Source organism: Dipodomys ordii, unplaced genomic scaffold (genome assembly GCF_000151885.1).
Source record: "Dipodomys ordii isolate 6190 unplaced genomic scaffold, Dord_2.0 Scaffold2, whole genome shotgun sequence".
In the NCBI taxonomy this organism is placed as follows: domain Eukaryota; kingdom Metazoa; phylum Chordata; class Mammalia; order Rodentia; family Heteromyidae; genus Dipodomys; species Dipodomys ordii.
Genome location: NW_012267218.1, coordinates 4,284,950 through 4,311,240, shown reverse-complemented (window position 1 = coordinate 4,311,240; position 26,291 = coordinate 4,284,950). Strand labels below are relative to the sequence as shown.

Below are 26,291 nucleotides of genomic sequence, written 5' to 3'. Positions count from 1 at the left end.
ATGTGTTGAGTTAGTGGTTGTTTTAATATAGTGTTTGTCACTCTCACTGTTATAACAAGTGAAATCATCAATAAATCTTAGGTCGTACAACAAAGTTACCTGTCAGTTTTCTATTACAACAGCAAAACTCTGGGATCTTTTTTGGAAAACCATTTCTTGACTCCAGATTACCTGATGAAAGAAAGATGTAATTGTCGCTTCTTCTGCTTAGAGCAATTATCTAATCATAAAAAGATTGTCACCAGTCTCCCTGCAGACATTTTCTTATGTCTGAAATGTAAATTGGCAAGAGTTCTTGAATGCATATGTAATGAAATGTAAATAACCATTTTATCCTCAGAATTTAGAAGGTTTGGGGGTGGGTGTCAGGGAGAGAGAGCTGGGAAAGGAAGGGAAAAAAATGAAGTCATGTGACTGTGCACCCACAACACCTGACCTGCCTTTCATGCTGAGAGGTGTCCTGAGTTGTTCTGTGCCTGTCACAAGCCAGTGCCCTACCTCTTCCCCAAAGTTGCATCCAGAGAGAACACAACATCTTTGCTATTCTAGGCGGCGTCCTGGGGTGGGTCCACAGCCCTGCTCTCTCTGCCTGCCCTCTGCTACAAACGCCTTGTTTTCAAGCCTGTATTTTCTGCCCTCCACTTGAGTCCTAGCAAATCCTCTTTAATTTGAAAGAGCTCTGGGTTCTCAAAAGAAAATGTCTTAACATAGAGACATCTTATAGTAAGATTTCTGAAGTTTAACATTTTGATGCAAATATGGGTATGGCAAACGTCTTGAAAGGGCTGGCATGGATTATACTCAAGATGGCTTTCCACTTGGATATGTGCATCCTGTAATTTACTGAAGCTTAGCAAAATCCCTTCCCACACTCTCACAGTGGCACTGTGTCTATCCTGTTCCTATTCATTTTATAGATTAAACAGGACCGTGAGTCTTCTCAAGGCAGGCAGACAGAACAGATCAATACCATGGCAAGGGGCACTAAGGGGTTTTGTTTTTGTTTTTGTTTTCTTTTTTTGGACGGTCATGGGGCTTGAACTCTGAGCCTTGACTCCATCCCTCAGCTCTTCAGCTCAAGGCAAGCACTCTACCACTTGAGCCACCATACCACTTCTGATTTTCTGGTGATTAATTGGAAATAAGAGTCTCACAGACTTTCTTGCCTGGGCTGGCTTTGAACTATGATCCTCAGATCTCAGCCTTCTGAGTAGTTAGGATTACAGGCGTGAGCCACTGGCACCCGGTTCTAAGGTGGGTTTTGTAACCCATATGCTCCTTCTGTCCTTTCCTCTCCTACATCAGACACAGGAGCCGAAAGGTCTTACTCGGCCCCTAACAAGCAATCCTGCTTTAAGTCAGGTAACTGTGTTCAATATCCATATGCAGAGAGCCTGTGGATCCTCCAAACCCAGTATCCCTCGGGGGTTTAGCGGTTGCTGGAGGTCTTGGAGAGGTGGTCAGTAGGGAAGATGTAGGATAGAACCATGAGCCATTTGCCAGACATCACAGTTGTTGCATATCTATGAATTTGTTTCTATGAAATGATGATAGTGCTATTTTTGCGGAAGATGTATGAGGTTTAAATGAGATAATACATGTGAAATGCAGAGTACTAGGTATGTGGTGACTATTGTGACTGCTGCTATTTCCATCACCGATACCCATTACCTCCTCCAGTACTGGTTTGAGTGTTAGTCATCAGAAAGTTGGCTTGTGTTTGCCTTGATTGACTAGCCCTCAGGTTTTTCCTGCTTTAACAGGTGTTTTATACAATGCTTCACATTGCCGTGAACTTGCTATGAACTCCCACAAGGTCACCACAGAGGTGACTCTCTTGGCTGCTTTCTGCCACTGCACAGTCTCCCAGGGCCCCATCAGCTGTTGGCAGCGGGGAGCCTGGGAGCCTGGGTTAGGTGGTTGGCGGAGTATGAGCTTGCTGAGCTACAATAAGTGCATGATTTTCATCACTGGGAGGTCTTGAACTGCAGGCACAAAGCATTTTTAGGTTTTTAGATTGCAGTCCCAAATTTCAGAAATGTCATGTTGCTCTAAGATGTATAATTTTCGTGTCCCCAAATTGAATATTCTAAAAAAGCCCCGCTCTGACCTTTGGGTGTGTCCGTGCAGATTCTAGCTGGAGGGTTCTGGTGCTGTAGATTCAAAGCTTGCTCCGTTACCAGAGAACCTGGCAGAAATGTCTTAAAATAATCACAGTCATGCTCATTTTATTTACATGTGCCCACTCAGAGAATGAGGTGGTTTGTCATAAAAGTCAGCATAATAGCATTTAAAAAAAAAGGCAAGAAGTAATGACTTGCTCACTTAGAAGCCACAAGAGCTCAGGAAGGGCACACTAAGGAGGAAAAGAGTCCTGGGAAGGTCAGCAAGGGGCAGGGGCAGGTTATGGGCGGGGCTACCTGTGCCAGGATCTCCTGGGATTGAATGAGATGGAACTCAGCTCTGTGGCAGGACCCTGCCATTCTTGGTCCCTCGGCTCTTGCGCACTTCTTACTGGAATCTGTTCCTGGTCTTTCCTGCCTGTCTTTCCCCCACGGAGAGTGTCCCCGCTGTGCCCAGCACAGTCCTGTCCCTTCTTCTGTGGTGCTGTGCTCAGGCGCTGTGCATGCTCTGCCCTCTGCATGTTCTCCTGGCATCTCTGCTACCTCCAACATCAAAGCAGCCTCTCAACCCATGTCTTCAAAATTAGTTTCTCTGGGCACTTTCCATCCTCCTCTGCTCTTCCTTGCTGCCTCATCAGTGGCTCAGAGACCCCCCCCCCACACACACACACACTGGCCACCCCTGAGACAGCCCTGCCCTGAGCCATCCCAGAAATGGCAGACTGGTTTGTTCTGCTTACACTTCAGCTCCATGTGTCCAGCCAGACCTCCTCCCAGGACTCCACACTCCCCCTCCCTCTCTGCTTCCTTCAGAGAAGCAGGTTGACCCAGAGAGACCCTTTAATTGCTTATCCATTTATCTCAGCCTTGCCTTTACTGAATCTCCATGGAGCTTCTTTGAACCTCTGTAAATTATATATATATATATTATATGCTATATATATATATATATATATATATACACAAAAAAAATGATGAATGAGATGTGAAAAATGGGCTGCGATGGAGACAAGTTTACAGTGATACTTGAATGTCTGGTTGCATGCATCCGATAGCAATCTGTGGACATGGAAGTGTACTTGTCCCAGCCTGGGAGCAGGAGGCTAATATCAGCCATGAGCACAGCCAGGCTGGGGCGAGAGCTCTCTTCTGGACTGCAGTCTGCTGTCCCCTGGCTGTGTCCGCTCCCTGGGGGCTCCTTTATGAGGGCACTAACCACATGTGTGAGGGCTCCACTCACCCACCTGAGCCACTCACCTCTGAAGGCACCACCTCCACGTACTTGACTGAACCACTGGGGTACAGGGGTAAGGCTCCAAGGATGCAAACCGTGTGTGTGCTGTGCACTCTCGGAGGAGGCTGCTCAGTCCTCAGGGCTCCCTAGCTCCACTCAAGTCTGTGGGTTTCTGTAGATCACATCCCCTTTCCTAGACTGGTTCTCTCTGAGCAGTCAAAACACTTTTTCCCCTTCATTTGCTCTTCCCAGGCTTCCATCGCTCTAGTCTCTTTGATTCTGCAGAACAAGTTGAGTGCTTACATGGTAGCAACACTAAACGAAGGCATTTTACAAATGGTAGACTATTTCTGTCACTACCTGGTGCATCTGGCTTGTGTTTGTCCCAGGTGTTCCGTTAGGCCAGAGTTCTCCAATATTAGCAGCGTTGGCATTTGAGTCTGCACAGTTCTTTGTGATGGGGCTGTTCTGAGCATTGTGGGAAATTTAGCACATCCTTAGTCTCTTCCCACCAGGTGCCAGTAGGAGCCCTTCACATAGCTGTAACAAACAGGAACACCTCCACACATTGCTAGATACCTCAGGTGGCAGCTCCACCCTTGCATGAACATCACTGGTCTACACCGAGGCATCATCAAGGACAGAATCACCTTCTTTTAATCCACTCCCATAGTGTGTGGGAATCTTAGGGTTCATTTTTGACTGTGGTTTTGAACTGGGCTTGCTGCCTCAGTCACAAAGACAGTGAGCAGAGGCATTGATGCCAAGTGATGCTCTGAGAGCTTTTCCATCTCTGTAGTGTGGATTTCAACTATCCACATGCAAGTATATATCCTATACATATACACCCATGTATAAATATGTATGTATCTCTATACGTGTGTGTATATATCTACATATATATATATATATATATATATATATACACACACACACATATATATATAGTGGTGGTGCTCCTGAGGTTTTGAACTTAGGGCTTTATACTTGCTAGGCAGGTACTCTTCTGCCTGAGCCATGGCCCCAGCCTTTTTTGCTGCAGTTATTTTTGGGATAAAGTTTTATGCTTTTGTCTGGGTCCAACTTAACATTATCTTATTTATATCCTATATTATCCTGCATAGTTGTGATGACAGGTGGGAACCCCTCTGCTTAGCTTATTGATTGAGATGGGGTCTCTACCTCACAAGGAGCTGGGATTACAGGTGGGAACCAATGCGCCAGCCTCCCATGTATGTGTCTTTACACTTGGCACTACAATAGCATCCACGATATGAAGAATATTAGGGTCACCCACATCTCCCTCTCATCAGCATCAAGCGGACCAGCTCTTCTGAACGAGTGTCTCCTGGGGGTCGGAGGGAGAACTCCGGAGACTCCAAAGGAAGCCGGAACCGTACAGGCTCCACCAGCAGCTCCTCGAGTGGCAAGAAGAACAGCGAGAGGTAAGACTGCCCCTTGGTTGGGGCCACTGCCCAGAGGTCCTCTTATGCTGGTCTCTGGGGCTAGTCAGACCCTTGTACAAGGACAAGCCGCAGCTCTCGTTTGAGCACCAGGTCTTCTCCTAGGGTGCTGTGGGTGAATGAAGCAGAGCACTCCTGCTCCAATGCAGTGTTGTTCAGACTCCCTGCACACTGGTGTGGGCAGAACTGAGTGTACGGAACCCAGGAATGCCTGTGAGTTCCCGGGAACACCCCTTAGATCTCCAGTAAACCCCCTACAACTACCCTGGAATTACTCTTAGTGGATGTTTTCCGCTTGTCAGCAGTGTTTGCTAAGACAGAATGGGCCAGAGGTGGTGGTTTTATAATTTGTCAGAGTCTGTTGTTAGTAATGACCCCAGAAGCATGGGCCATTTTTTCCTTCTGGTTCTCTGACCTTCACTTACTTCTAACTTTGTAGGTTTTTAATGAGGCTAGTTTATGATAGATTTATGATACCCATGAACATCTAACCATAACATTTTAGTCAGGAAAGCTGCTTTGCACACTTGGCCAGCCTGTTTTAAGAGCGGCCACAAGCAGGGCGCCGATGGCTCATGTCTGTAATCCTAGCTACTCAGGAGGCTGAGATCTAGGATCACCGTTCAAAGCTAGCCCAGGCTGGAAAGTCCATGAGACTCTTATCTCCAATGAACCACCAGAAAACCAGAAGTGGCATTGTGGCTCAAGTGGTAGACCACTTGCCTTGAGCTAAAGAGCTGAGGAACAGCACCCAGGCATAGAGTTCAAGCCCCACTACCGACAAAAAAATAAAAGTGGTCCCAAGCTGGAGTCAGTTTTTCAGGGTGGATCTGATCTGTGTTTTTTGGTGTGTTTCTGACTAACACACACTGGATTTTTACTTCTATGATTTTGGTATTGTGTTCAGCAAAGCCCAAGACGGAATTTCAGAGGCTAACCATGTTTCTCCTCCAGTGTGTTTGTAAGAGGAAGGCTTAGTCAGAGCAAAGCCAGCTGCAAACCACAGCCTGTCAAGGTTCCGAGTCTGTAAATGAGTCATCATTCAGTCCCACAGAGACCTAAACGCTCTTTCAGGTTTGTTCCTAAAGGGATCTTTGGTGGGAAAAAAACACAGATGCTCTTCATTGTGTGGAGGGTCAGGTCCACAGCCAGTAGACAATTCAGAACCACTGACGTGGGCGCCGACTTCTTCTCACTGAGCCGATTAGTACTGCTTATGGAAGTTAGGCTAACTGGGTGATAATACTGTGGAAGAGAGGCCAGGTGGCCACTGTGGCCGCAGGGGGTGTCGTGGGGGGAGGGGTGCGATGGGATTCTCACAAGGCTTCAGATTTAGAGTGAACGCAGAGTTGACCTACAATATCTAGATACATCTTGGCAGTTCTTATAAACTTGGCTTCTCCTTGGCACATCTGAATCTTATTAAGCATTTCCAGGAAGAATCTGCATTGTGTAAACTCCAGATCTGTTTTATCTTCTAAATCCTATGGCTTTGGTTAATGTGCTGGGTAAATATTTCCATAATAGATACTTACAAAGGGATTTTTGAAAAGCACCACAGCAGGGATTTTGGAAATGAGGGACTGGGAAAGTTTACTAATCATTTTCTAAAAATAATCCAGACAATTGAAAGTATCCATCCAAAGATTAATATTTAGGGGTTGGAGGCATGGCTCAGGTGACAGGAAACCTGCCAGTGAGTAAAAGCATCCAATACCAAGTTTAAGTCCCAGTCTTGGACAAAACAGTGACAGTGAGCCCTCCCTCACATTGGGACTGGGAATGGTAGAAGTGGGCAGGTCTCCTTCTGGCCGAGTGTTGCAGATCCCCTGTGTTTCTTGTAGGCCCAGGAAATTAGCAGCGAGGAGTGGCTTGGGAACCAGGGATGGTGTGGCATCCAGACCATCCAGCTGGCCTGCCCTGTTCCTCCAGTTTCCTCCCATCCCCAAGTGAGCAGCCCCTATCCTGGGCTTACTGACCTCGCCCAAGAGGAGCTGAAGTCTCTGTAAGGAGGCCTATCAGGTGGGACAGAGAAGGATGACTATCTGCAGTGGGCTCCTCCCCGTGCCCACCCACAGTGTTCCTTCATCCTCCCTCTGGCTGTCTTTGGGTCCTGTAGATAGCCAGACCAAATGGAAAGGGTACTGAAAGATCTGAACTGAGAACCAGTTCCGACCTTACTTCAGGCCTTGGTTTTTCCTCTGTGAAATCAGGATGTTATAGCTCAGTCCCTTGAGTCACTTGAAGAAGTTAACTTGGAGGAAAGCACCCACTGAGTGCTTCTCCATGGTAAATGGTCATCCTTGCTGTGTTGGCTGTTGGGGAAAGTGAGGTGTGAAGAGCACAGCTTCCTGCAGTTCTTGCTATGTTTTCCTCATGTGTAAGCTTGGAGAGTTTGATGACATCTGAAGTAAATTTTTTTTAATCTACATGTTCGATTACATTTGCATAAGTGATACAGTCTTGTGATTACAGACCGATTTTGACAAAATCTAACCATAGTTAGGGGGAAATAAAGCATGATCCATCCTGTGATTCTCCCACCAGCCAGCCAAGTACCAACAGTGTCCAGGGCCAATTCTCTCCCCACTCCCTCCCCCTGCTCCACCTCATCCCATCCCATAGCTAGAGGCCCTGGGCCTCAGGCATCAGAGGGCCACTAGCACGCACCTGGCCTGCTGTGAGAAGACGCAGACCACATGCACATGCAGTACTTTGAGTCACACCAGTGACAGCTCATTAGTGACAAGGTGCATGTGTCCTGCACGTGTACAGGGCTGCTGTGGCACTAGACACTTCTGCATGAAGTAGAAAAAGATTCCCTTTATGCAAGAACAGTTATTCCCCATCAGCGTATGTATTTCTCAACAAGAACAAGTAAAGCAAATGTAAAGCTATTTGGTATGCACTGTGTGAACCTTACCATTGAACAGAAAGTGTTTTAATCATTCACATTTTTTCAAAACACAGGCCTTTATTTCAAAATAATTACATTTTGCTTTCACAGACATTATAATCTTCATGCTCCTGTATTTTTATATTCTCTAGATCCCATATTCTTCTTGCTTCTATATTTCATCTTCTTTAAAAATAATCACAGAAGCCAGGCACCAGTGGCTTGCACCTGTAATTCTAGCTACCGAGGAGAAGGTAGCAAAGTGGGAAGCGCAAGGGCAGGGCATGGAAAATGCATCCTTCTGTGATACTAGCCTCACAATCAGCTGCTTTCCTTTCCGTAGGACTTGACACCAAAAAGTGAGAAAATCAAATGCAGTGAGAAAGTGCATCCAGAAAGATAGCCAGTGAACTAGAGCAAAGATAATCAAGCTTCATCTCTGAGACTGGGAGGTGCAGGCAGAGTGGTGACCATGGAGGAATGATAGCCTTACCCTGCAGAACAGGGTGAAGGGGTCCCAGCTGGGGGACCCCTCTTCCTGACCCCCACCCTGAGGTGGGCATCCCCACCACAGGGTGACTCCTGTGAACCTGGCTTCCTTCTCCCCCCCCCCACCAGCACCCTTCTGTGCGAAGTGGCAGGACAACCCCTCTCCCCTACATTTCTTCTCTCTGTACCTGCAGCCATTTGCACAGTGATGGACACACAGGCTCCTTATGCATTTGTTGAATGAAAGGCAGGTTGTTACATAAAAACCAGAGCCATTTAAGAACTAGGTCAAGAGCGCCATCTACAGGTAAGTGATTTGAACACCACACTTCAGATTTAGAAACATTTTTAGTGCAGGGCAAGTCAGGTGACATGAAATAAGTTTTTTTTTTCCTGAAAAGATCATTTCACACCTTAAGCCATGGAACCCTTTGCCTCTTAAATTTTAAATACTCAGTGCTGACATAAGTTGTTCCAAGTTTGTAACCCTTAGGTAAGGGGCACAGAGGTGCTTACATGTCCAGAGAGGAAGTGGGAAGAAGTATTTATTAATAACGGTGTACTGGGCACTTGGCTGTGTGTCAGGCCGTCCTGCCAACACTGTGCAGGGGTTCTGTCACCGCTTTGTAGGTTATGGAGGTGAATGAAGCTTTTTGTCTGAGCCCTCCTGTCTCTCATAAAATCTGCAGCACCCCCTGCCGTGCTAAAGTGGTATTGGCCGGTAGGGTGTGAAGCTGTAGTTTATGTCCCCATTGGTCTCCAGAGACTTCTAGGGTTTTTTTTTTTTTGTTTTGTTTTGTTTTGTTTTTGTTTTTGGGTCCAGTCATGGGGCCTGAACTCTGGGCCTGGGCACTGTCCCTCAGCTCTTCAGCTCAAGGCTAGCACTCTACTACTTGAGCCACAGTGCCACTTCGGGCTTTTTGCTTATGTGGTGCTGAGGAATCGAACCCAGGGCCTCAAGCATGCAAGGCAAGAGCTCTACCGCTGAGCCACCTTCCCCGCCCCTCTCCAGAGACTTCTAAAGGCGTTTGTTAAATGGTTCCTACATGACCTTTCCCTGGGCAAATGTTGTTTACACAGCATGGCATTTTCACTTCCTGTGGACATTTTCTTCCCTCAAATGCAATCATTTTTGTTTTAGTTGAGAACTAAAGTTTTCATAGAGTGAAAAGGCCAAGGAAAGAACGTGTTTAACTTTAGGATGAGTTTCTCCTCCATTTAGCTTGCTGGTGGCTGTGATGTGTCACCCCCAATACCTGGTCCAGGCCCACAGCACCCTTCAGGAGCACGGCTCACCCAGGGGAGGGTGCACAGTGAACTCCCTGCAGAAGTAGCTGCACTGGCCTCTGGACAGCTGTCTGCAGACTCCATCCATAATGTGGCCAGTGGGAGTTAGCATGTGAAAAGGCAGACAGCGCCCCCCAGAGGCCTAGTGTCCATTGCCACTGAGATCTCAGCATAGGGTGTGTGGTGCCGTCCTGGTGTCCACTGCACTGCCCCAGGCCAGCCTTGCACTTGAAAGGTGGCTTTCTTGGACCAAATGGCCAGGCCCCACCTGACCCAGGGAGCACTGCTGCCTCCTCCCAGACCTTAGGCTGTCTCCTCCCAGGGCACAGCCCCTCTAGCTCTGTGCAGCACTGCACATCTGGAGTGGCCACCAGAGGAACCAAGAGGTGAGGAGGTCATCAGGCTGGAAGCCCCTCTCCTGGCTTCTTCTCCAGGCCTCCAGGGGTGGGTAGTTTCTTCAAGCCTAGTGTTTAGTCTTCTGCCCCAGGACAGGACCAGGCTTTGTCCTGAGCTGATGGGGAGGGCAAGGTAGCTGACATTAGGAAGAGTCATCGGAGCCAATTACACAGCCCATGGGCAGGCCATCACCCCCATCCTGAGTTAAATGGTAGCTGGCTCGAAAGGCTTGCTTTCCATGTAGATGACTGATTCTGGAGGGTGAGTACACAGGGCTTGGTTCTAGCTAATTAACTTGCTTTAATGAGAGGCCATGATGGTTTTGGCATTGAGTTGTCATCCTGGTGCACCCTGCCCACCAGGAGTTGAGAAGAGCCTTGTCATGTCTCAGGTTCATGTGCATGGGTAGAAATTGCATCTCCTCAGGTACTCTTAGCTTTCAGGAAAGATGATGGAGTGATAGCAGGGAAAATGAAGTCTGAAGTCAACATAATACATATATAGTGTATATATAGTATGTGTATATGTATATACACTGTGTATATACTATATACACGCTATATACTACATTTCTTAAGACACTTGAAATTTTTTTAAGTAGAAGTAGAGCAGCAGAACGTTTTCCAAGCACAGCATACCCAAAAGTGACTTCAGACTTGAAGGGACACGGGCCCCTGGTTCCATCTGACACTTGCCAGGTGACGGTTGCTGGTTCATATGCATGCTCCCTTTTGTTCATCCCATAAAACTAAAAGCATGACTCGGGAGGCTGAGATCTGAGGATCGCTGTTCAAAGCCAGCCTGGGCAAGAAAGTCTGAGACTCTTATATCCAATAAACCACCAAAAAAATGGAAGTTGCTATGGCTCAAGTGGTAGAGCGCTTGCCTGGAGCTGAAGAGCTGAGGGACAGCGTCCAGACCCAGAGTTCAAGACCCATGACCGACCAAAAAAAAAAAAAAAAACTAAACTAAAAGCATGAAACAGACAGCATGTCTCAGGACAGACTTGCACAGAGCTGAGCAGAGAAGGGCGCCATGGAACAAGAATAGGAAGAAAGCAGCCTCAGCGACAAAGCCATTCAAGGCTGAGAGAAGGCTGGTGAGACAGGCCAGAATGCCCCCGTCACAGGGCCATCTCCCCTCCCCTACTACTGCAGACCCTCAAGAAGCATACATGGCGACCAGGAATGGAGCAGGGCAACCAGGAAAGATGCCTTAGGCCTCTGTTTCCAGAAAGCTTTAGCCCTCCAGACTCTGCCCTGAGAGCTGAGGGAGGAATGAGGCAAATGTGAGAGCACCCAGGGAGAAAGACCCCGTGTGCACGTCAGCCCCACATGCCCCAGGCACTGAGAACAAACATAGCAGACTGCAGAGCAAAGATGCTGCCCTTGCAGACTTACCACCCCATGGAGAAACACAGTTAAGGAGAAAGTGAAAAGTGGAGCAGACCAGGAGGAGGGCGCAGGGCCTGGTGGAAGGTATGTAGACACACAGGAGTCTGAGGGAGCAGTGCAGGCAGTGGCTGTGAACACAGACTGAGCAGCACTGGCAAGTCTTCTGCAGGGCCAGTGTCCAGGAGGAGGGACAGGGAGCTGAAATACCAGCTGGGTTCACAGAACAGCAGAGTGAGCACAGAGGCTGAAACTTGGTAGCCAAGGGGGCCATAAAGGGAGAGGGCCCTGTGGAGCTTTCCTGGAGCCTCAGGTCAGTGGAAACCTGGGCTTTTACAGATTGTCAGTGACCATAGTTCAAGCTTTCAAACTACTCTGCCAGTAGCAGAATCCGGCTAAACAGAGGGAGGATCACTTTGCAGTCCCCACTGTCTATGTGCGTGGGATTCCTGAGACATCAAGGCTATCAATGCATGCCATTATTTATGCCATTGCCCAGTAAAGGGTAATTTCTAGTCAGGGCATTTTTCATTGTGTTTCAAGTTAAATTTTAAGGAGAAAGTAAGTAATATTAGAAACATCTGTTCAGTCTTTTTTTTTTTTTTTTTTTGCTGGTCGTGGGGCTTGAACTCTGGGCCTGGGCGCTGTCCCTCAGCTCTTCAGCTCAAGGCTAGTGCTCTACCCCCTGAGCCACAGTGCCACTTCTGGCTTTTTTCTTTTTGCTTATGTGGTGCTGAGGAATCAAACCCAGGGCCTCAGGCATGCAAGGCAAGCACTCTACCACTGAGCCACCTTCCCAGCCCCCTTAGTCTATTTTTTAAAAATATGCAAACATTAAAAAAAAAAGTCTATGCCTCTAGCTGCACTTCAGGAGCAGGGATGAAAATGCCCTTCTGTGCAGCGCATGTTCATTTCATGTCTCATTCCATATCTCAAAGCACAGGAAAACAGGCAGTGCAGGGGGAGCAGCACTAACTTTGGAGTTCTCCCTCGTTGGAATACAGGTAGTGGCTCATACTTTCTGCCCTTCCTGAACATCTGTTCCTGTATGTTGTTATAACAAAATGTCTGAGGCTGGGTATTTTGTAAAAAAAGAAAAAAGAAGAAGAAGAAGAAGAAAAAGTAGTTAATTTGGGGTACTGAAAAGTCCAGGATCTGGCAGCCACATCTGGTGGGGGCTCCTTCTGCGTCATTATGTGACAGGTGGTTTTACATAGCCAGAGGATGTGTAGAAGAGGCCAAAGTACTGGGGTGACCTTGCTTTAAAATAGCTTTTTGTGATGTGTGCTAACCGTGGGGCTTGAACTCAGGGACAAGGCCTTGGCTCTGTCCCTGAGATATTTTTTTTTCCTCAAAGCTAGTACTCTGCCACTTGAGCTACAGCTCCACTTCAGACTTTTGGTGGTTAACTGGAGATAAGAGTCTCGTGAACTTTCCTGCCTGGGCTGGCTTCAACCCCAGTCTTCAGTTTTCAGCTTCCTGAGCAGCTAGGATTATAGACATGAGCCACTGGTTCATTAGTCCATTCTTAAGGAGGCTAATACATTTCTGAGAGAACTGACTCACTCCCAAGAATCTGAACCCAGTTTTTAGTCTGGACCATTTTGTTTCTGTGTGCTTCTTTTGCAGTGTAATTTCCTTTGTTTTCTCACTCATGTATGTGTCATTTGTGTAGCAAGCAGGTGCCCAGCAGCTGCAGCTCATGGCTTATGGCATTGTAAGCTGCAAGATGAAATACCTCAGGCAGTCTTTAAACTCTGTTTTTGGTTTATATTCACAGCAAACCCAAGGAGCCTGTATTCAGCGCGGGTAAGTCTAATTTGATTCCTGTATGGGCACCCCTCACTTCACTCACTTGCTGGCTTTAGTAAATGGCTACATCTAGGTGTCACTAAGGGACAGATAAGAAGTAGCCACCCAAAGGCCAGCCCTTGGCACTTCAGGGTATGGGGACTGAATGGTAACCAGCCGCTTGGTGCGGGGGGGAGGGAGGGGGTCACATGGCTCAGATCACAGCAAGACTGCCCCATCCCTGTCCCTTCTGAGACCCATATGGGACCCATCAGTGAGGGCTGCCCTGGGTGTCCACTAACTCAGCTCTGCCTCCACAAGTGCACGTCTAATGGAAAGTTCCTGGTGCACTAGGTTGTATAACTTTATATACAAGTAGCTTTTTTGTTTCCTGCCTATCATTTTCTAATGTGCAAACTAATAGTTCATAGATACCTTTCCATATATATGTATCCATACATATATATATATATATATATGGATATATTTGTTTTGTTTCTGGCAATAGTAGGGTCTGAACTCAGGGCCTCATGCTTGCTAAGCAGGTGCTCTGCCACACTGCTAGCCTTTCCTGTGTGTTTTTGTAGCACACTTTATAATAAAGTGGATGCTGGTGTTTTTCTAACCAGGTTAACTTTATTTTAAAGTGTATTTTATAATGTGAAAAAATTTGCAAGTGTGTAAATGGTTACATGCACTTAATTGTCCCATATCTTGCCCTTAAATTTTAAAGTAACCATAGAAGATGCAGTTTTATATTTATCCGCATGTGCGTTAGTTAATTTCACTTTCAGGAAGCATGAAAATACTCACTGCGAATGTAATAGCTGCAAGCTAGCAGACCTGTACCCCATGCACACTTGTGAGAATTGCTGAAATGTCCAGTGGTCCTGGAGGAGGCAGGGGCAGGGCAGCCCATGGCCCGCCTGCTGGTTAGTGAGCGCCCAAAGCCACACTGCGGTACCCACCGTCTCTTTATCTAGCCCTTCTGTCTCTGTCTCCGAAATCGCAAGGGAAGCGCCGCGTGACCCACTGCAAAGGTAGGCAGCATTTCCAAGCCCATAGCTCTCTAGCAAGGCTGCCAGCCCAGCTCCAGAGACCGTTTTCATACAAGCAAACCCTTCCTTGTGTGGAAATGGTCCTGTGAGGCCAGCCCACTCCCATTTGTTTGATAAGAGCATCCCTGAGCTTTGACTTGGATGAGCTTTCATGCGTGGCTATGATCTGGATCCTGATTATCGGCTGATCATAGGAATTCCTAAAAATCCTGAAGAGAGCTATAGGGCAGCCCTGGGTGTCCACTGTTTAGCATGTGTCCTGCACTACTGGCCTGTCCCTACTAAGTGCCTTTGAGTTTGGTGAGTGTGTGTTGTTCTCCTAACAATAGCCATGCTCCTCCCACCCCCATGCTGTATTGTGATCTGAGCTGTAGAATGTCTGAGTCATCTGCACAAAGCCACACAGGGGTAAATTCTGTGCCATTTTGACCTAGTCAGTAATGTAACACTGCACATGGCCTCAGAGAGCAGTCTCAGCAGCACACAGCCAGCAGGGCCTTCATATGCACCGACACTGTGCAACCACAGTGGACTGTGTGTGTCCCACCGACATGGCACTATGCAGACTTCATTCCCAACCTTCATTCAGGGAGTGCTCAGCAGGACTGGCTCACATTTTACAAAGAGGGTGGTGGGTCCAATCACTTCTCAGTGAACTTTGAACTCTGCTGCTTCTCTTTTCAGTAAGTTTGCCTGCTGGGTGCTTTCTAGTGTTCATTTGGAGTAATCAGCCAAAATGCTGAGATTTGAGTAGGGGATTCGAGATGGGTGAGGATTCTGAAGAGAACAGCATGAGCAGAGACTTGGAGGCAGAAGAAGGGCATTACAGAGCAGAGAGACACTTTAGCCAGAGAGAATCCTTGTGGGGATTTGCGGCAGAGGAGGCTGCATGAGGTAAAGAGCCCAGCAGAGCGGGTCTGCCTGCTTGGCCCAGCAAGTAAGACTAGGAGGAGATGTGTGTTGTTCTCCTAACATGCATAAAAGCAGTATGGCTTTGTGGACTTTGATGGGTTTGAGCCAAGATGGTTAGGGAACAGTAGGAGGGCCTGCAGTGATGGTCACGCCTGGACTGGAGCCAGTGCACCAAGGGGGACAGAGTCCACAGGAGAACGTCAAACAGGAGCTTCAGTATGTCATGATTGGCGTGGCATCTGCAGGGATGAGCATTCAGGGCTTTCGCTTTGTCAAGCTTAATTAAATGCAGAACAAGAAGGTGTTACATGTATGCGTCTAAGATCTGAAGTGCATGCCCACAGTTATATAACATTGGGCCTTCTAAATACTGTTGCATGTGGCATTGTTTAAAAATCCTTAGGAATAAGACTTACAAAACTGACTCATAATTATGGTCCTGATGGTACCGTGATTACACCATGAGTTTTCCTCACCATTTCCTCTGTGAGTGCTTTCCTACCAAGTTCTGTTCAGCCACGACTGGTTCTGAAGGACATGTTCCTTTGATCTACAGCAAGCTCAGGATGCAGAGTCTGATGCTGACCAGAATCATCAGGAGCTCATGAGATGGTCACTTTGCTCCTACCCTATCCTGGACACTAGTCAGAACACCCAAGCTGGATTTGTTTTAAGGTCCAGAGGTTGCCCCAGATCAACATATTAGTGTTCTCCACTTTGTCCCTATAATTTATTAATAAGTATCCAAAGTTATTTCAATAAAACTACTTCCTTTTAAGAAATTCTGCTTCCCAAGTTCTCTTTCTCCCTCTCCCTACCCCCTTCCTCTTCCTCTTCCTCTTCCTCTTCTCTTCCCCCTCATCCCTCCTTCCAGCTCTTATCTCTCCTCCCTCCTGCTCTTTTTCCCTCCTCCTTCTCTTTTCTTTTCCCTCCTCCTTTTTCTTCCTCCCTCTCCCTCCTTCTCCTTCCCACTCCTTCTCCCTTTCTCTCCTAGATCTGCTTTGTCTTTCCATCTCTAGTTTCTGTGAGCATTTTCCTTCTTTTGACACATCTTACGTGTACTGCTACTGATTTTGTGTTCTTCTGTTGAAAGACTATGGCCAATGTAAAATATTCATCGATATGTTTTTGCACTTTAACATAACAAACCAATATAAATGTTGAAATATATTCTATAAACTTTGATAGTGAGATTATTTATACATTGAACTCAATAAAAAAAGCAGTGAATTCCTTGTGTTATTGTAATTCTTGATGTGGCCCTCCTCCTCATAAAGTGTACCACACTAAAATCTCCTGGGAAATAATTGTTAGAACCCAGTTCCTATCTTCCATAATTCCTTCGATAGTTCATGTACTTCAGCATGCAGGGAGAATGCGTTTTGTTTTGATGTCCCCAGGGTTGCCACTTAGAAATGTGGTGGTGGTGAAGCTTTCCTGTGTGCACTGGTAGGCCGGAGGGAACTCCACACTTGTTTTCAGTTGTGTGGGGCACTGGGGTGTCCTATTTGACATCTTTGTTCTTTCTGTAGAAGAAGGCTATGTAAAAATGTTCCTTCGTGGACGCCCTGTCACCATGTACATGCCCAAAGATCATGTGGATTCATACAATTTGGAAGCAAAAGCAGAACTGCCAACCAAGAGGCTTAAGCTGGAGTGGGTGTATCCTTTATTCGCTGGCCAGGTCTCACACCAGGATGTCAGTGGCAGAATGCTCAAAGTCTTGTAAAATTAGACTCTGCTACTCAACCACATCCATCACTTCCTGAAAATAAATATGAAGATGTTATTGATGGTACACATGAATCTTGTATGTGTGGGGGTGGGGAGAGAAGAGGGAGAGAGTGTACTGGGGCTTGAACTCAGGGCCTTATACTCTTGCTTAGTTTTTTCCATTTAAGGCTGACACTCTACCACTTGAACCACATCTCCACTTGGTTGTTGTTTTTTTTTATGTTTAATTAGAGATTTGAGGCTTGAAGACTTCCCTGCCTGAAGCTGACTTTAAACCAGGATCCTCAGATCTCAGTCTCCTGAGTAGCAAGCATTACAGGTGTGAGCCACAAATACCTACCTTGCATCAACCTGTATTTTGTTTTTGTTTTGTTTTGTGTGTATGAGAGAGAGGGACAGAGGGAGAGACAGACAGACAGACCAGGACTCCAACTCAGCACCTTACACTTTGCTCATTGGCTGCCACTCTACCAGCTGAGCTACGCCTCTAACCATGAATCTTTTTTTGGCGCAAAGAAAATGTATTTACTCATTTAGGACCTGAATGTCAATATAGAATAGTTAGTTTAAAATAGAGAAATAAGCTTAGCAAAAATAACCCAAGGATTTAGGTAAGATTTAAGTTCCAAGAATGAAAGAAGAGCCCCTGACTTTAACAGAACGATCTATCTTGGTATATTGGATAGGAAAGCCAGGAATGCTCATATTTACCAGGAAACAGAAGCAAAAATGCCATAAAATCCTGAGTTTATAAATGGGAAAATGGAAATAACAAAAATCAAAACTAAACCAAGGTAACAACAAGTCTTTAGACTCAAAGAGAGGGAGATACCCTGAAAGAAAGAGTAGAATCCTTTCCTTAAACCAACTAGGCACTTGGTCAGTCTCAGGAGCCCAAGTTCAAGGTCACCACTGAATGGCCGAGAGCTACAGAGAAAGGTAAACACCCAAAGAAATGGCATCAAGTAGATACGGAAGATGAATATGACCTTCCTCTCTAAAAAAGGAAAAAAATTGATAAAAAGCAAGGCACTAAAATCTAAATCTATTATTATAGATGGTGGCTCCAGGGGAAATTTGGAAAAATGAATTTCTAGGGAAAATAGCTGAGAAAAGAATTGGGGGAGGAGGCAATTAAATGGTGAATTTTCTTCCCTCTATTTAATTCATTTATTACTGAACTTTAGAGGGAGGCCTACAGATTCCCCTCCCTGTCTAAACAGATTTTAAGGCAGATAGGAATGATATCACCTTTACCTTTAATCAAACGTTTCTGGAATCCTCTGTGCAGTTTGTTTCAGCCACATGGAGTTCAGCCCTTTCTTAGTCAGTTATGATCTCTTAAGTTGCTATATCAAATCAGGAAAATGTACAAACACTTTTATTTAGCCACCTTGTTTCTTCAGAAGATATAAAACAGTGAAACTTGCTCCAAATATATGGAATCAGGGGCTAGATTGTTTTTTACACCAAAGCTCAAGTGCTCCTTTGCCCTTTAGTTTTCAACATTTAGAAGTACAGATATGCTAAAATTTTAACAAGGTTATGTTTGCGTGTCATTTTTGCTCATTGCCTGTACTCTTTGTGAGTACTTGTATTATGGTAGGGATTTTTTTTTTGTTTGATTTTGGGCAGTACTGGAGTTTGAATTCAAGGTCTCGAGCTGGCTAGGTAGGCAGGCACTTGCTGCTTGAGCTACCCACCCCACCCTGTGGCTTTAGTTATTTTTCGTATAGAGTCTCATATTTTTGCCCAGACTAGCCTCAACCAAGATCCTCCTATTTAGGCCTCCCAGAGAGCTGACATGACAGTTGCCCTCCCCGTGCCTAGTATTATTGGTTGGGATGGGGTCTTGTGAACTGGTCTTGAACTGCAACACTTCAGATCTCTGCCTCCCAGATGGCCGTGATTACGGGTGTCAGCCACCATGTCCGGAAATACTTTTTTAAAGGACATTTTAAAATTAAATGATTTGGTTCCTAGCTTATAATTAAAAGTAATTAAATTATTGATTGACTCAGTAACTCTCTGAAAAGAAAACTAAATCTTTGTATTCAAGCCAGGTATAATGGCACACTCTTATAATCCCAGCACTTAAGGCTAAAGCAGGATGATCATCATGTGTTCAGAGGCTACATAGCAACTACAAGGCCAGCCTCTGCCACATAGCAGGGCACTCTCTCAAAAACAAGCCAAGAGCCAGGGATATAGCTCAACAAGTGTTTACCTAGCATGTGCAAGGCCCTAGATTCCTTCTCTACCAACAACCCCCCCCAAAAAAAAATCTATGTTCATTATCACATCACCATTTCCATCTTGAATGCATGCATAGGGAAGAGGTTTGGGTGGGGGCTTAACTATATTGGGCACTGAGTATTTGCAATTTAACATTATTTAAATCTGTGAAACTGATGGGAATAGTCATAGAGTACTTGATTGCCTATTGAATTAAGCTATTGACTTGTCAGCCCTTCAAGGGAAAGTTTTTGTCTTGACTTACACAAAGCTATGGGTACCGGGGCCGAGACTGTCGTAATAACCTGTACTTGCTCCCTACCGGGGAGACCGTGTACTTCATCGCGTCGGTGGTGGTGCTGTATAATGTGGAGGAACAGCTGCAGAGGCATTATGCAGGCCATAATGACGATGTCAAGTGGTGAGTCCTCAAAACATGGGGTTGCTGCTACACAGGGGAGTGTGGTTAGCCTGGGAGGTCAGCGTGGGACATAAGCCAAGACAAGTGTCCAGGTCTGAGAAAGTCAGGCCTCTGGGCAGAGCTCCTCGTGTTCGCCGTGCTGTGGGCTGGCTCCCTGGCTCACAGACCCCTTTCGTGCTTAGCTTTCTGTCCTGACAAGACTATCTGAACAAAGAGCTCTCACAGACCCCCACATGGAAGCCTTCCTAACAGCACAAACTAAAGGCTTAGAGTTGGGTCTGTATTGGGGTTTTTTGTTCATTTTGTTTTAATGATGCTGGATTTGAATTTGGGACTTTGTATTTCCTAGGTAGGTGCTCTGTCACTTGTATGAATCTGCCAAACCTTTTCGAGTGGGCTATTTTAAAGACAGGGAAGGAAAAACTGGGAGAAAGAACAAGGGAAGAGGTGACACTGTCCAAAAAGAAATGTACTCTTTACCTAACTTTATTCTGTAATCCTTGTATTCTTCATGTTTATAATAAAAAATTTTTTAGCCGGACGCTGGTGGCTCACGCCTGTAATCCTAGCTACTCAGGAGGCTGAGATCTGAGGATGGAGGTTCAAAGCCAGCCCAGGCAGGAAATTCCATGAGACTCTTATCTCCAGTAAACCACTAGAAAACCAGAAGTGGTGCTGTGGCTCAAGTGGTAGAGTGTTAGCCTTGAGCTGAAGAGCACAGGGACAGCGCCCAAGCCCAGAGTTCAAGCGCCCTGACTGACAAATATAATTTTTCTTTTAAAGATAGGGTCTCGCTTTGTATAGTGGCCTGTGAGCCTCCTATTTGTGCTTCCTCATGTCCACTGGGGTGGCAGGTGTCCACAACTGTTCCCAGTCATTGGTCAAGGTGGAGTGTCATGAACTTTTGTGCCTGGGTCTGAACTTGAGCCCACATTCCTGATCTCTGCCTCCCAAGTAGTTAGCATTACAGACTTGAACCACTGCACTGGCTCTGCACTTTAAAAAATAAAATAAAATAATATTTTGCTTCATGTTTATGGCTGAGTCTGCTATGCTCATAATTCATTCATGACCTAACGAAAGATCTTGTCCTGGGTCCCTAGTCAATGATAAAAATCCTTCCTACAGAAGACTTGGTATCTTTATTATTTATCATACTCAAAATGATTTGGTTTTGGTCAATACTGAGATTGAGGGCCTCATGCTTCCCCGTTGGGTACTTTACCCTTGAACCATATCTCCAGTGATGTTTTGCATGTTAATGGGTGTTGATGGTCTTGAACTTAGGACCTGGATTCTGTCCCTTACCCCTCTCCGTCAAAGCTGGCATAGCTCCACTTCTGCATTTTTGCTTTGGAGATAAGTTTCACTGACCTTCCTGCCCAGGCTGTCTCTGAACCACACTCCTCCGCTACTCTTTTTGAGTAGCTAGGATTACGTGTGTGAACTATCAGCACCAAGCTTAGTACTGGTTATTTGTAAGATAGGTTCTTGCTTTCTGAACCAAAACCCACCTATCTGAGGTATCCCACAGTTACTGGGATCACAGGTGTGCACCACTGCGCCCAGCTTCCTTCTACCAAAATAGAATCTCACAGACTTTTCTGCTCAGGCTGTTCTGGAGCCATACTCTTTCCAGTCTCAGCTTCCCACATAGTTTAGGATGATGACTGTACTGCCATGCTCAGCTACAGTTTGAGGGGTCCTTTGGGCTGGCCTAGAATATGAATCCTCTGATTCTCAGCCTCCCAAGTAGCTAGGATTACTGAGCATGAGCCATCAGGATTTGAAGCCCTACTTTGAAATTATTTCCTAATAAAGACTTTACACTAATTAAGTGGTCCTGAGAGTTAAATGCTGTTTTTTCTGGCAGTGGGTGCCTTAGGTTTGGAAATTCTCTGGAAGAGATAAGAGAATTGAGATGAAATGAAATGACATTCATTGCCTAAGGATATTTGGTGTTTAATGAATCTGCTTCAGTGAGACTATAAACAGCTAGGCATTCTGAGTTTCTTACATTTCCATTTTTAACTAGATTATAGTTTACAGCATAGATGCCTTATAATGTCCTTTTCTCAGCCTGGCAGTTCACCCTGACAGGATTACTATAGCAACAGGACAAGTCGCAGGCACATCTAAGGATGGAAAGGTGAGTTGCATATTTTTCCTATTTTTATAAGGAGCTAGCAACAGAACAGTTCCCTGGAAACATGTTGCTAACCAGTCAGCCCGCTTAGGTGCCATTACAGCATCTGGAAACTTCTCACTAGGAGTTCTCAGCAACCTTACAGAGCCTTTGAGCTCACCGCAATTCCAGTACATTTTAAAAGAGCATTGTTGTCTCTTCATAATTCACTAGTTCTTAAAATATCCACATATTTTAAGCATTAAAACATAAAGGCTCTATTAAATGTGTAGAATTTAAAAAATCATGATAATACTGGGCACCAGTAGCTCACGCCTATAATACTAGCTACTCAGGAGGCTGAGATCTGAGGATGGTGGTTCAAAGCCAGCCCAGACAGAAAAGTCCAAGGCACTCTTATCTCCAAAAAACTACATGCAAAAAATCTGGAAATGAAATTCTGGCTTGATTGATAGAGCTCTATCCTTAAGCAAAACGAGCTCAGGGACAGTGCCCAGGCCCTGAGTTCGAGCCCCAGAGATTGGCACACACATATAAAGATAATCACTTGCGACCGGTGCTCCCTCAGTTGTGAATGCCCTGTGGTCATGGCGTAGTCTGTGGGGTTTGTGCCCGTGGGCTAAACTCAAAAGCTCTCTAAGGTTTCCACACAGATTTTGTAAGTATTTCATCAAGGCTTGAAATATATTTTTTAAACAATGGCAAGATTTTATGGAATCTAACAAATAGAGAACAACTCAAAACTGGCTTCAAGTTCCTTATATATTACAGTCTTGTGGTTGCCATGGCTTGTTTGTTGTTGTTTTTCTTTTTCCCAGGACCAGGGTTTGAACTCAGGGTCTTGCACTTGCTTAGCTTGTTTGCTTAGTTGGTATTTTACCACTTGAACCATGGTTTCAGTCCAACATTTTGCTGGTTATTGTTACATACGGCTCCTCACAGACTTCTGCCTAGGCTGGTTCAAACTGTAATTCTCAGATCTCAGCCTCTTGAGTAGCTAAAATTACAGGCATAAGCCTTCAGCACCTGACTGATGTCAATTTTTTTATACCTTGTTATTATGTGATGTATTACATGAGACTAATCACAATAAGTATGTTAATTTTTATCAACATATTTTCTCCTAGAAAACATAAATGCTACCTATTTAAGAAAATGCTTTAATAACATTGAATTTTGAATACTAACCTTATGCTACTTTTCATTAAAATTCTACACTTGAAAAGAACACAAGTAATGGAAATCAGACTACTGTTATGTAAATTTGCATAAATGGAACAGATGTTCAATTTTTTTTTAATGTTACACAGCCTTGAAAAGTTCTTTAAAATTAGTATAGTACACCATTTGTTCTGACCTCTAGTGGCTTAAAAGTGTGTTTCAGCTTCTGACATTGAATTTGAATCAGAACTTTAGAACTAGAAAGAATGTTGTAACTATCTGAGCTAATCCCTTCAACTTAACCATGGAGAAAGCCTGTGGCCAAGTGAGAGTGTGGACACCCAGCTACTTGGAAACAAGGCCTAACTAGATCACCCTTGGTAATGCCTGCATGGCCTTGTGTCTTGGTATTGTTTCATGGCAGCGAATCTGCAATTGCTCAGATTTGTTTGTTTGATTGTTTGATTCGACTTAATTGTTTGTTTGGCTGATTGTCTTACTGGGACTTGAATTCAGGGGTCCCACACTCACTCAGCGTGTTTGTTCAGCTAGTGCTCTACCATTTGAGATATGCCTCCATCACAGCAGTCTGCTGGTTAATTAGCGATGGAGTCTTGAATAGTTTCTGCCCAAGTTGGCTTTGAGCCGCATTCTTCCAGGCCTCAAGCTCCTGAGTAGCTAGGATTACAAGTGTGAGCCACCAGTGCCCCACCTCCTTATATGTATTGTTAATTTTAGCACTTCTGAAATTCAGCTACCTGGAGATGTACAAATAGTGTCAGTTATTCTGGTGCAGTCAGAGATGGGTTAGTCAAAATTTATAACTTGATAGAGCTGTCCTAATGGCTCAACTGGCCACAGGACCCAGGGCCTCCCGAAGGCACTGAAAATGGTTTATTTACATTCAGAAACACACTTCTCAAATGTGAAGAAGAAACCTTTTGTTTTGAAGTTGTGTGTCCAAGTAATCTTGCAGCTTCAAGGTAAAAATCGATTTGCCACAACTGATGACTATGTTTTTTGAACCAGCAATTACCCCCACACGTCCGCATCTGGGATTCAGTGACGCTGAACACTCTGCATGTCATCGGAATAGGCTTTTTTGATCGAGCTGTCACCTGCATTGCATTCTCCAAGTCCGTAAGTGTCAGCCGGAAGGGTGGGCACAGAGAGGAGACAGTCCTCTCAAGGTTGAGGGACTGTAGACTGTACCTCAGAGGGACCTCTGAAGTTCAAGCCCCTGCCCAGGAACCCTCATCAGGGACACACACTTCCCACCAAACCTTTGCAGCTTCTGAGCTTGAAGAGAAAAAAGCCCCCACCCAGGAGACTGGCTTTCCCTTTCCTTACAGCAGCTCACCTGCTCTGCCTTTGAACTTTACCCCTTCCCAAGGCAGCTCCACTGTGGCCTTGCCATCCTGATCAGGCCGCTGGTTGTGTGTCCACAAGCAGGGGTTGAAGTGGTCTTCCAGCCTTCCTTAGGATGTGCACAGATTCCATTGCTCCATCAGTTCAGAGACGCAGTCACACGCCTCACACGATCCCATTCCCATGGGCATGACACTCACACTACATGTTACATAATTCATGCCCCCTGGCTTCACACCAATGACCATCCTGCAGGAGCTCTGTCCTCTCCTGACAGCAGACCCTGGCGGTGCCTGTTGCAGGTACTGTCTCCTCTGGAAGGAGGGGTGTGAGCCCTCTTGGGGTAGTGAAAAGCTGCCCTTTGACCCCTCTCACTCCCACCCTGGTTTCTCATTGTCCCACACTCACCTGATCTCTGGTCAAGGAAGCTGGTCTCCAAAATAGTCTAACTAAAGTTGAGGGCCTCTGTTAAAAGTAAAGTTGATATTTGTGTTTCATCCTGCCCATCCAGTTTTATTCTCAAATGTAGTCTTCTGTGAATTACTGTTTCTCCCTAGAACGGAGGAAGCAGTCTCTGTGCTGTGGATGACTCCAATGAACACGTGCTGTCTGTGTGGGACTGGCAGAGAGAAGAAAGACTGGCCGATGTGAAGGTCTTGCTCAAGCTTTCTGTTGGGCTACTTCCCCTAGAGTCTGTAGCCTCCTCCCCACATGTGCCAGGATCTCCCAGCCTGGAGATTGTCCCAACTTGGACAATGACCACTGCCCTTCTTATAGGATCCCATACCCAAACACCTGTCCTTTTCTTCTTTCCTACTACCCTTGAATTCATTTGATCATTTATTTGTTCAATCTCTCTCCCTCCCTCTTTTTGTTCCTCCCTCTTTCTGTTCCTCCCTCCCTCTCTAACTGGGGCTCGAACTCAGGGCCTTGCATTTTCTCTTGTCTTTACTTTTCTGCCCCAATTGAACCTTGATCCACGGATCTCAGCCTCCTGAGTAGCTAGGATTCCAGGCATGAGCCACCAATGCCCAACTTATTTACTTTTTCTTTCAGTCATTCAACAAAGCCAAGTGCTTGGTGTGTGCTGGTGTAGCATGGTGCAGCAAGGCACTAGAGTTGGGCAGTGGGTGAGGTGTACCTCTGCACTGGGAGAGCAGGTAGATACCAGTCCCCTGAGGTCGAAGCTGAACAGGTTCAGGAAGGACTAGTGAGAGCCAGATCCGGAATCACTCCAGGGATTTCTCTGGCAGTGCATGGTCCCTTTCAGCTCTTTCACCACTTCCAATGCACTTACACAAAATGTCACAAAACTTCCTTATGTTGTTCTCCTGTTAAGGTAATCACTGAAAAAAATCATGATTGGATTCCTATTTTTATCAAACTGAGTTCAGATTTTTCATCTTGGCACCCGTCAACCTTAGATAACCTTAGTTCACTAACAGGAATACCTCTAACCTTATCTATCTAACATGAAGGTTGACAACAGATTACCTCTCTTACCTAACGTTGGGGTTGCCAGCAACCTAAGTGTGGAGCTTTCTCTTTGCATGTCTGAGATCAGAGCTGCATTCTAATCAGGCATGCTTCCTATCATGCTGTAGTCCTGCCTTCTGATGTTTCCATTGGGGATTGAAATTGTACTTGCTGCCCTTGCTAGTGGGAAGTCACCAGAGGCAAGTTATTTTCCAAGTTCAAGGACACAGAACTGAATTACTAGGTGGAAGCAACTGTCAGAATGAAATTCAGCAGAGCGGGGTGCAGGACATGGGTCGGGAGATGCTGAAGTGCTGAAGAGCCAGCTCCAGCACTCTGGATCCTGGGACTGGGACCCTGAGACACAAATAGTAGGGACTCCTATGGAGACAGAGCAGCCAGTAAGCTGGGAACGAAGGAACTGTAAAAATCCAGACTCCTGGTGATTCCAGGCACCAGATGCAGAAGAGGCCTGGAGAGCCACACATGCTAGGTGACCCCATCACTCAGCCAGGCGAAGCATCCAGTGTGGTGTTCTGAAGTGCCCGCTGCTCCTGGGCTGATGTGTTCTGTGATTGTGGCCTCAAGTTCATAGCCAATGAGGCAGACAGACACTAGGAAAAGCTGAGAGTCAGCTAGCTTAACTTACTACAAGATGAAATCAATGGGGGAAAAATGAAGATGTCTAGACTTAGCTTGAATGAACCTAT

At 45.7% G+C, this 26,291-nt stretch overlaps 1 protein-coding gene across 1 annotated transcript in view; it reads left to right on the top strand.

The window, feature by feature from the left end:
- Nucleotides 1-26,291, top strand: part of Eml1 (echinoderm microtubule associated protein like 1) — a 70,600-nt gene that overhangs the window by 26,293 nt on the left and 18,016 nt on the right. The window contains exons 3-9 of the mRNA XM_013017354.1: nt 4,671-4,802; nt 13,060-13,088; nt 16,573-16,702; nt 19,281-19,430; nt 21,510-21,579; nt 23,767-23,877; nt 24,663-24,758. Coding sequence (XP_012872808.1) covers nt 4,671-4,802; nt 13,060-13,088; nt 16,573-16,702; nt 19,281-19,430; nt 21,510-21,579; nt 23,767-23,877; nt 24,663-24,758 — 718 coding nt within the window. The remainder of the gene's footprint in view (nt 1-4,670; nt 4,803-13,059; nt 13,089-16,572; nt 16,703-19,280; nt 19,431-21,509; nt 21,580-23,766; nt 23,878-24,662; nt 24,759-26,291) is intronic.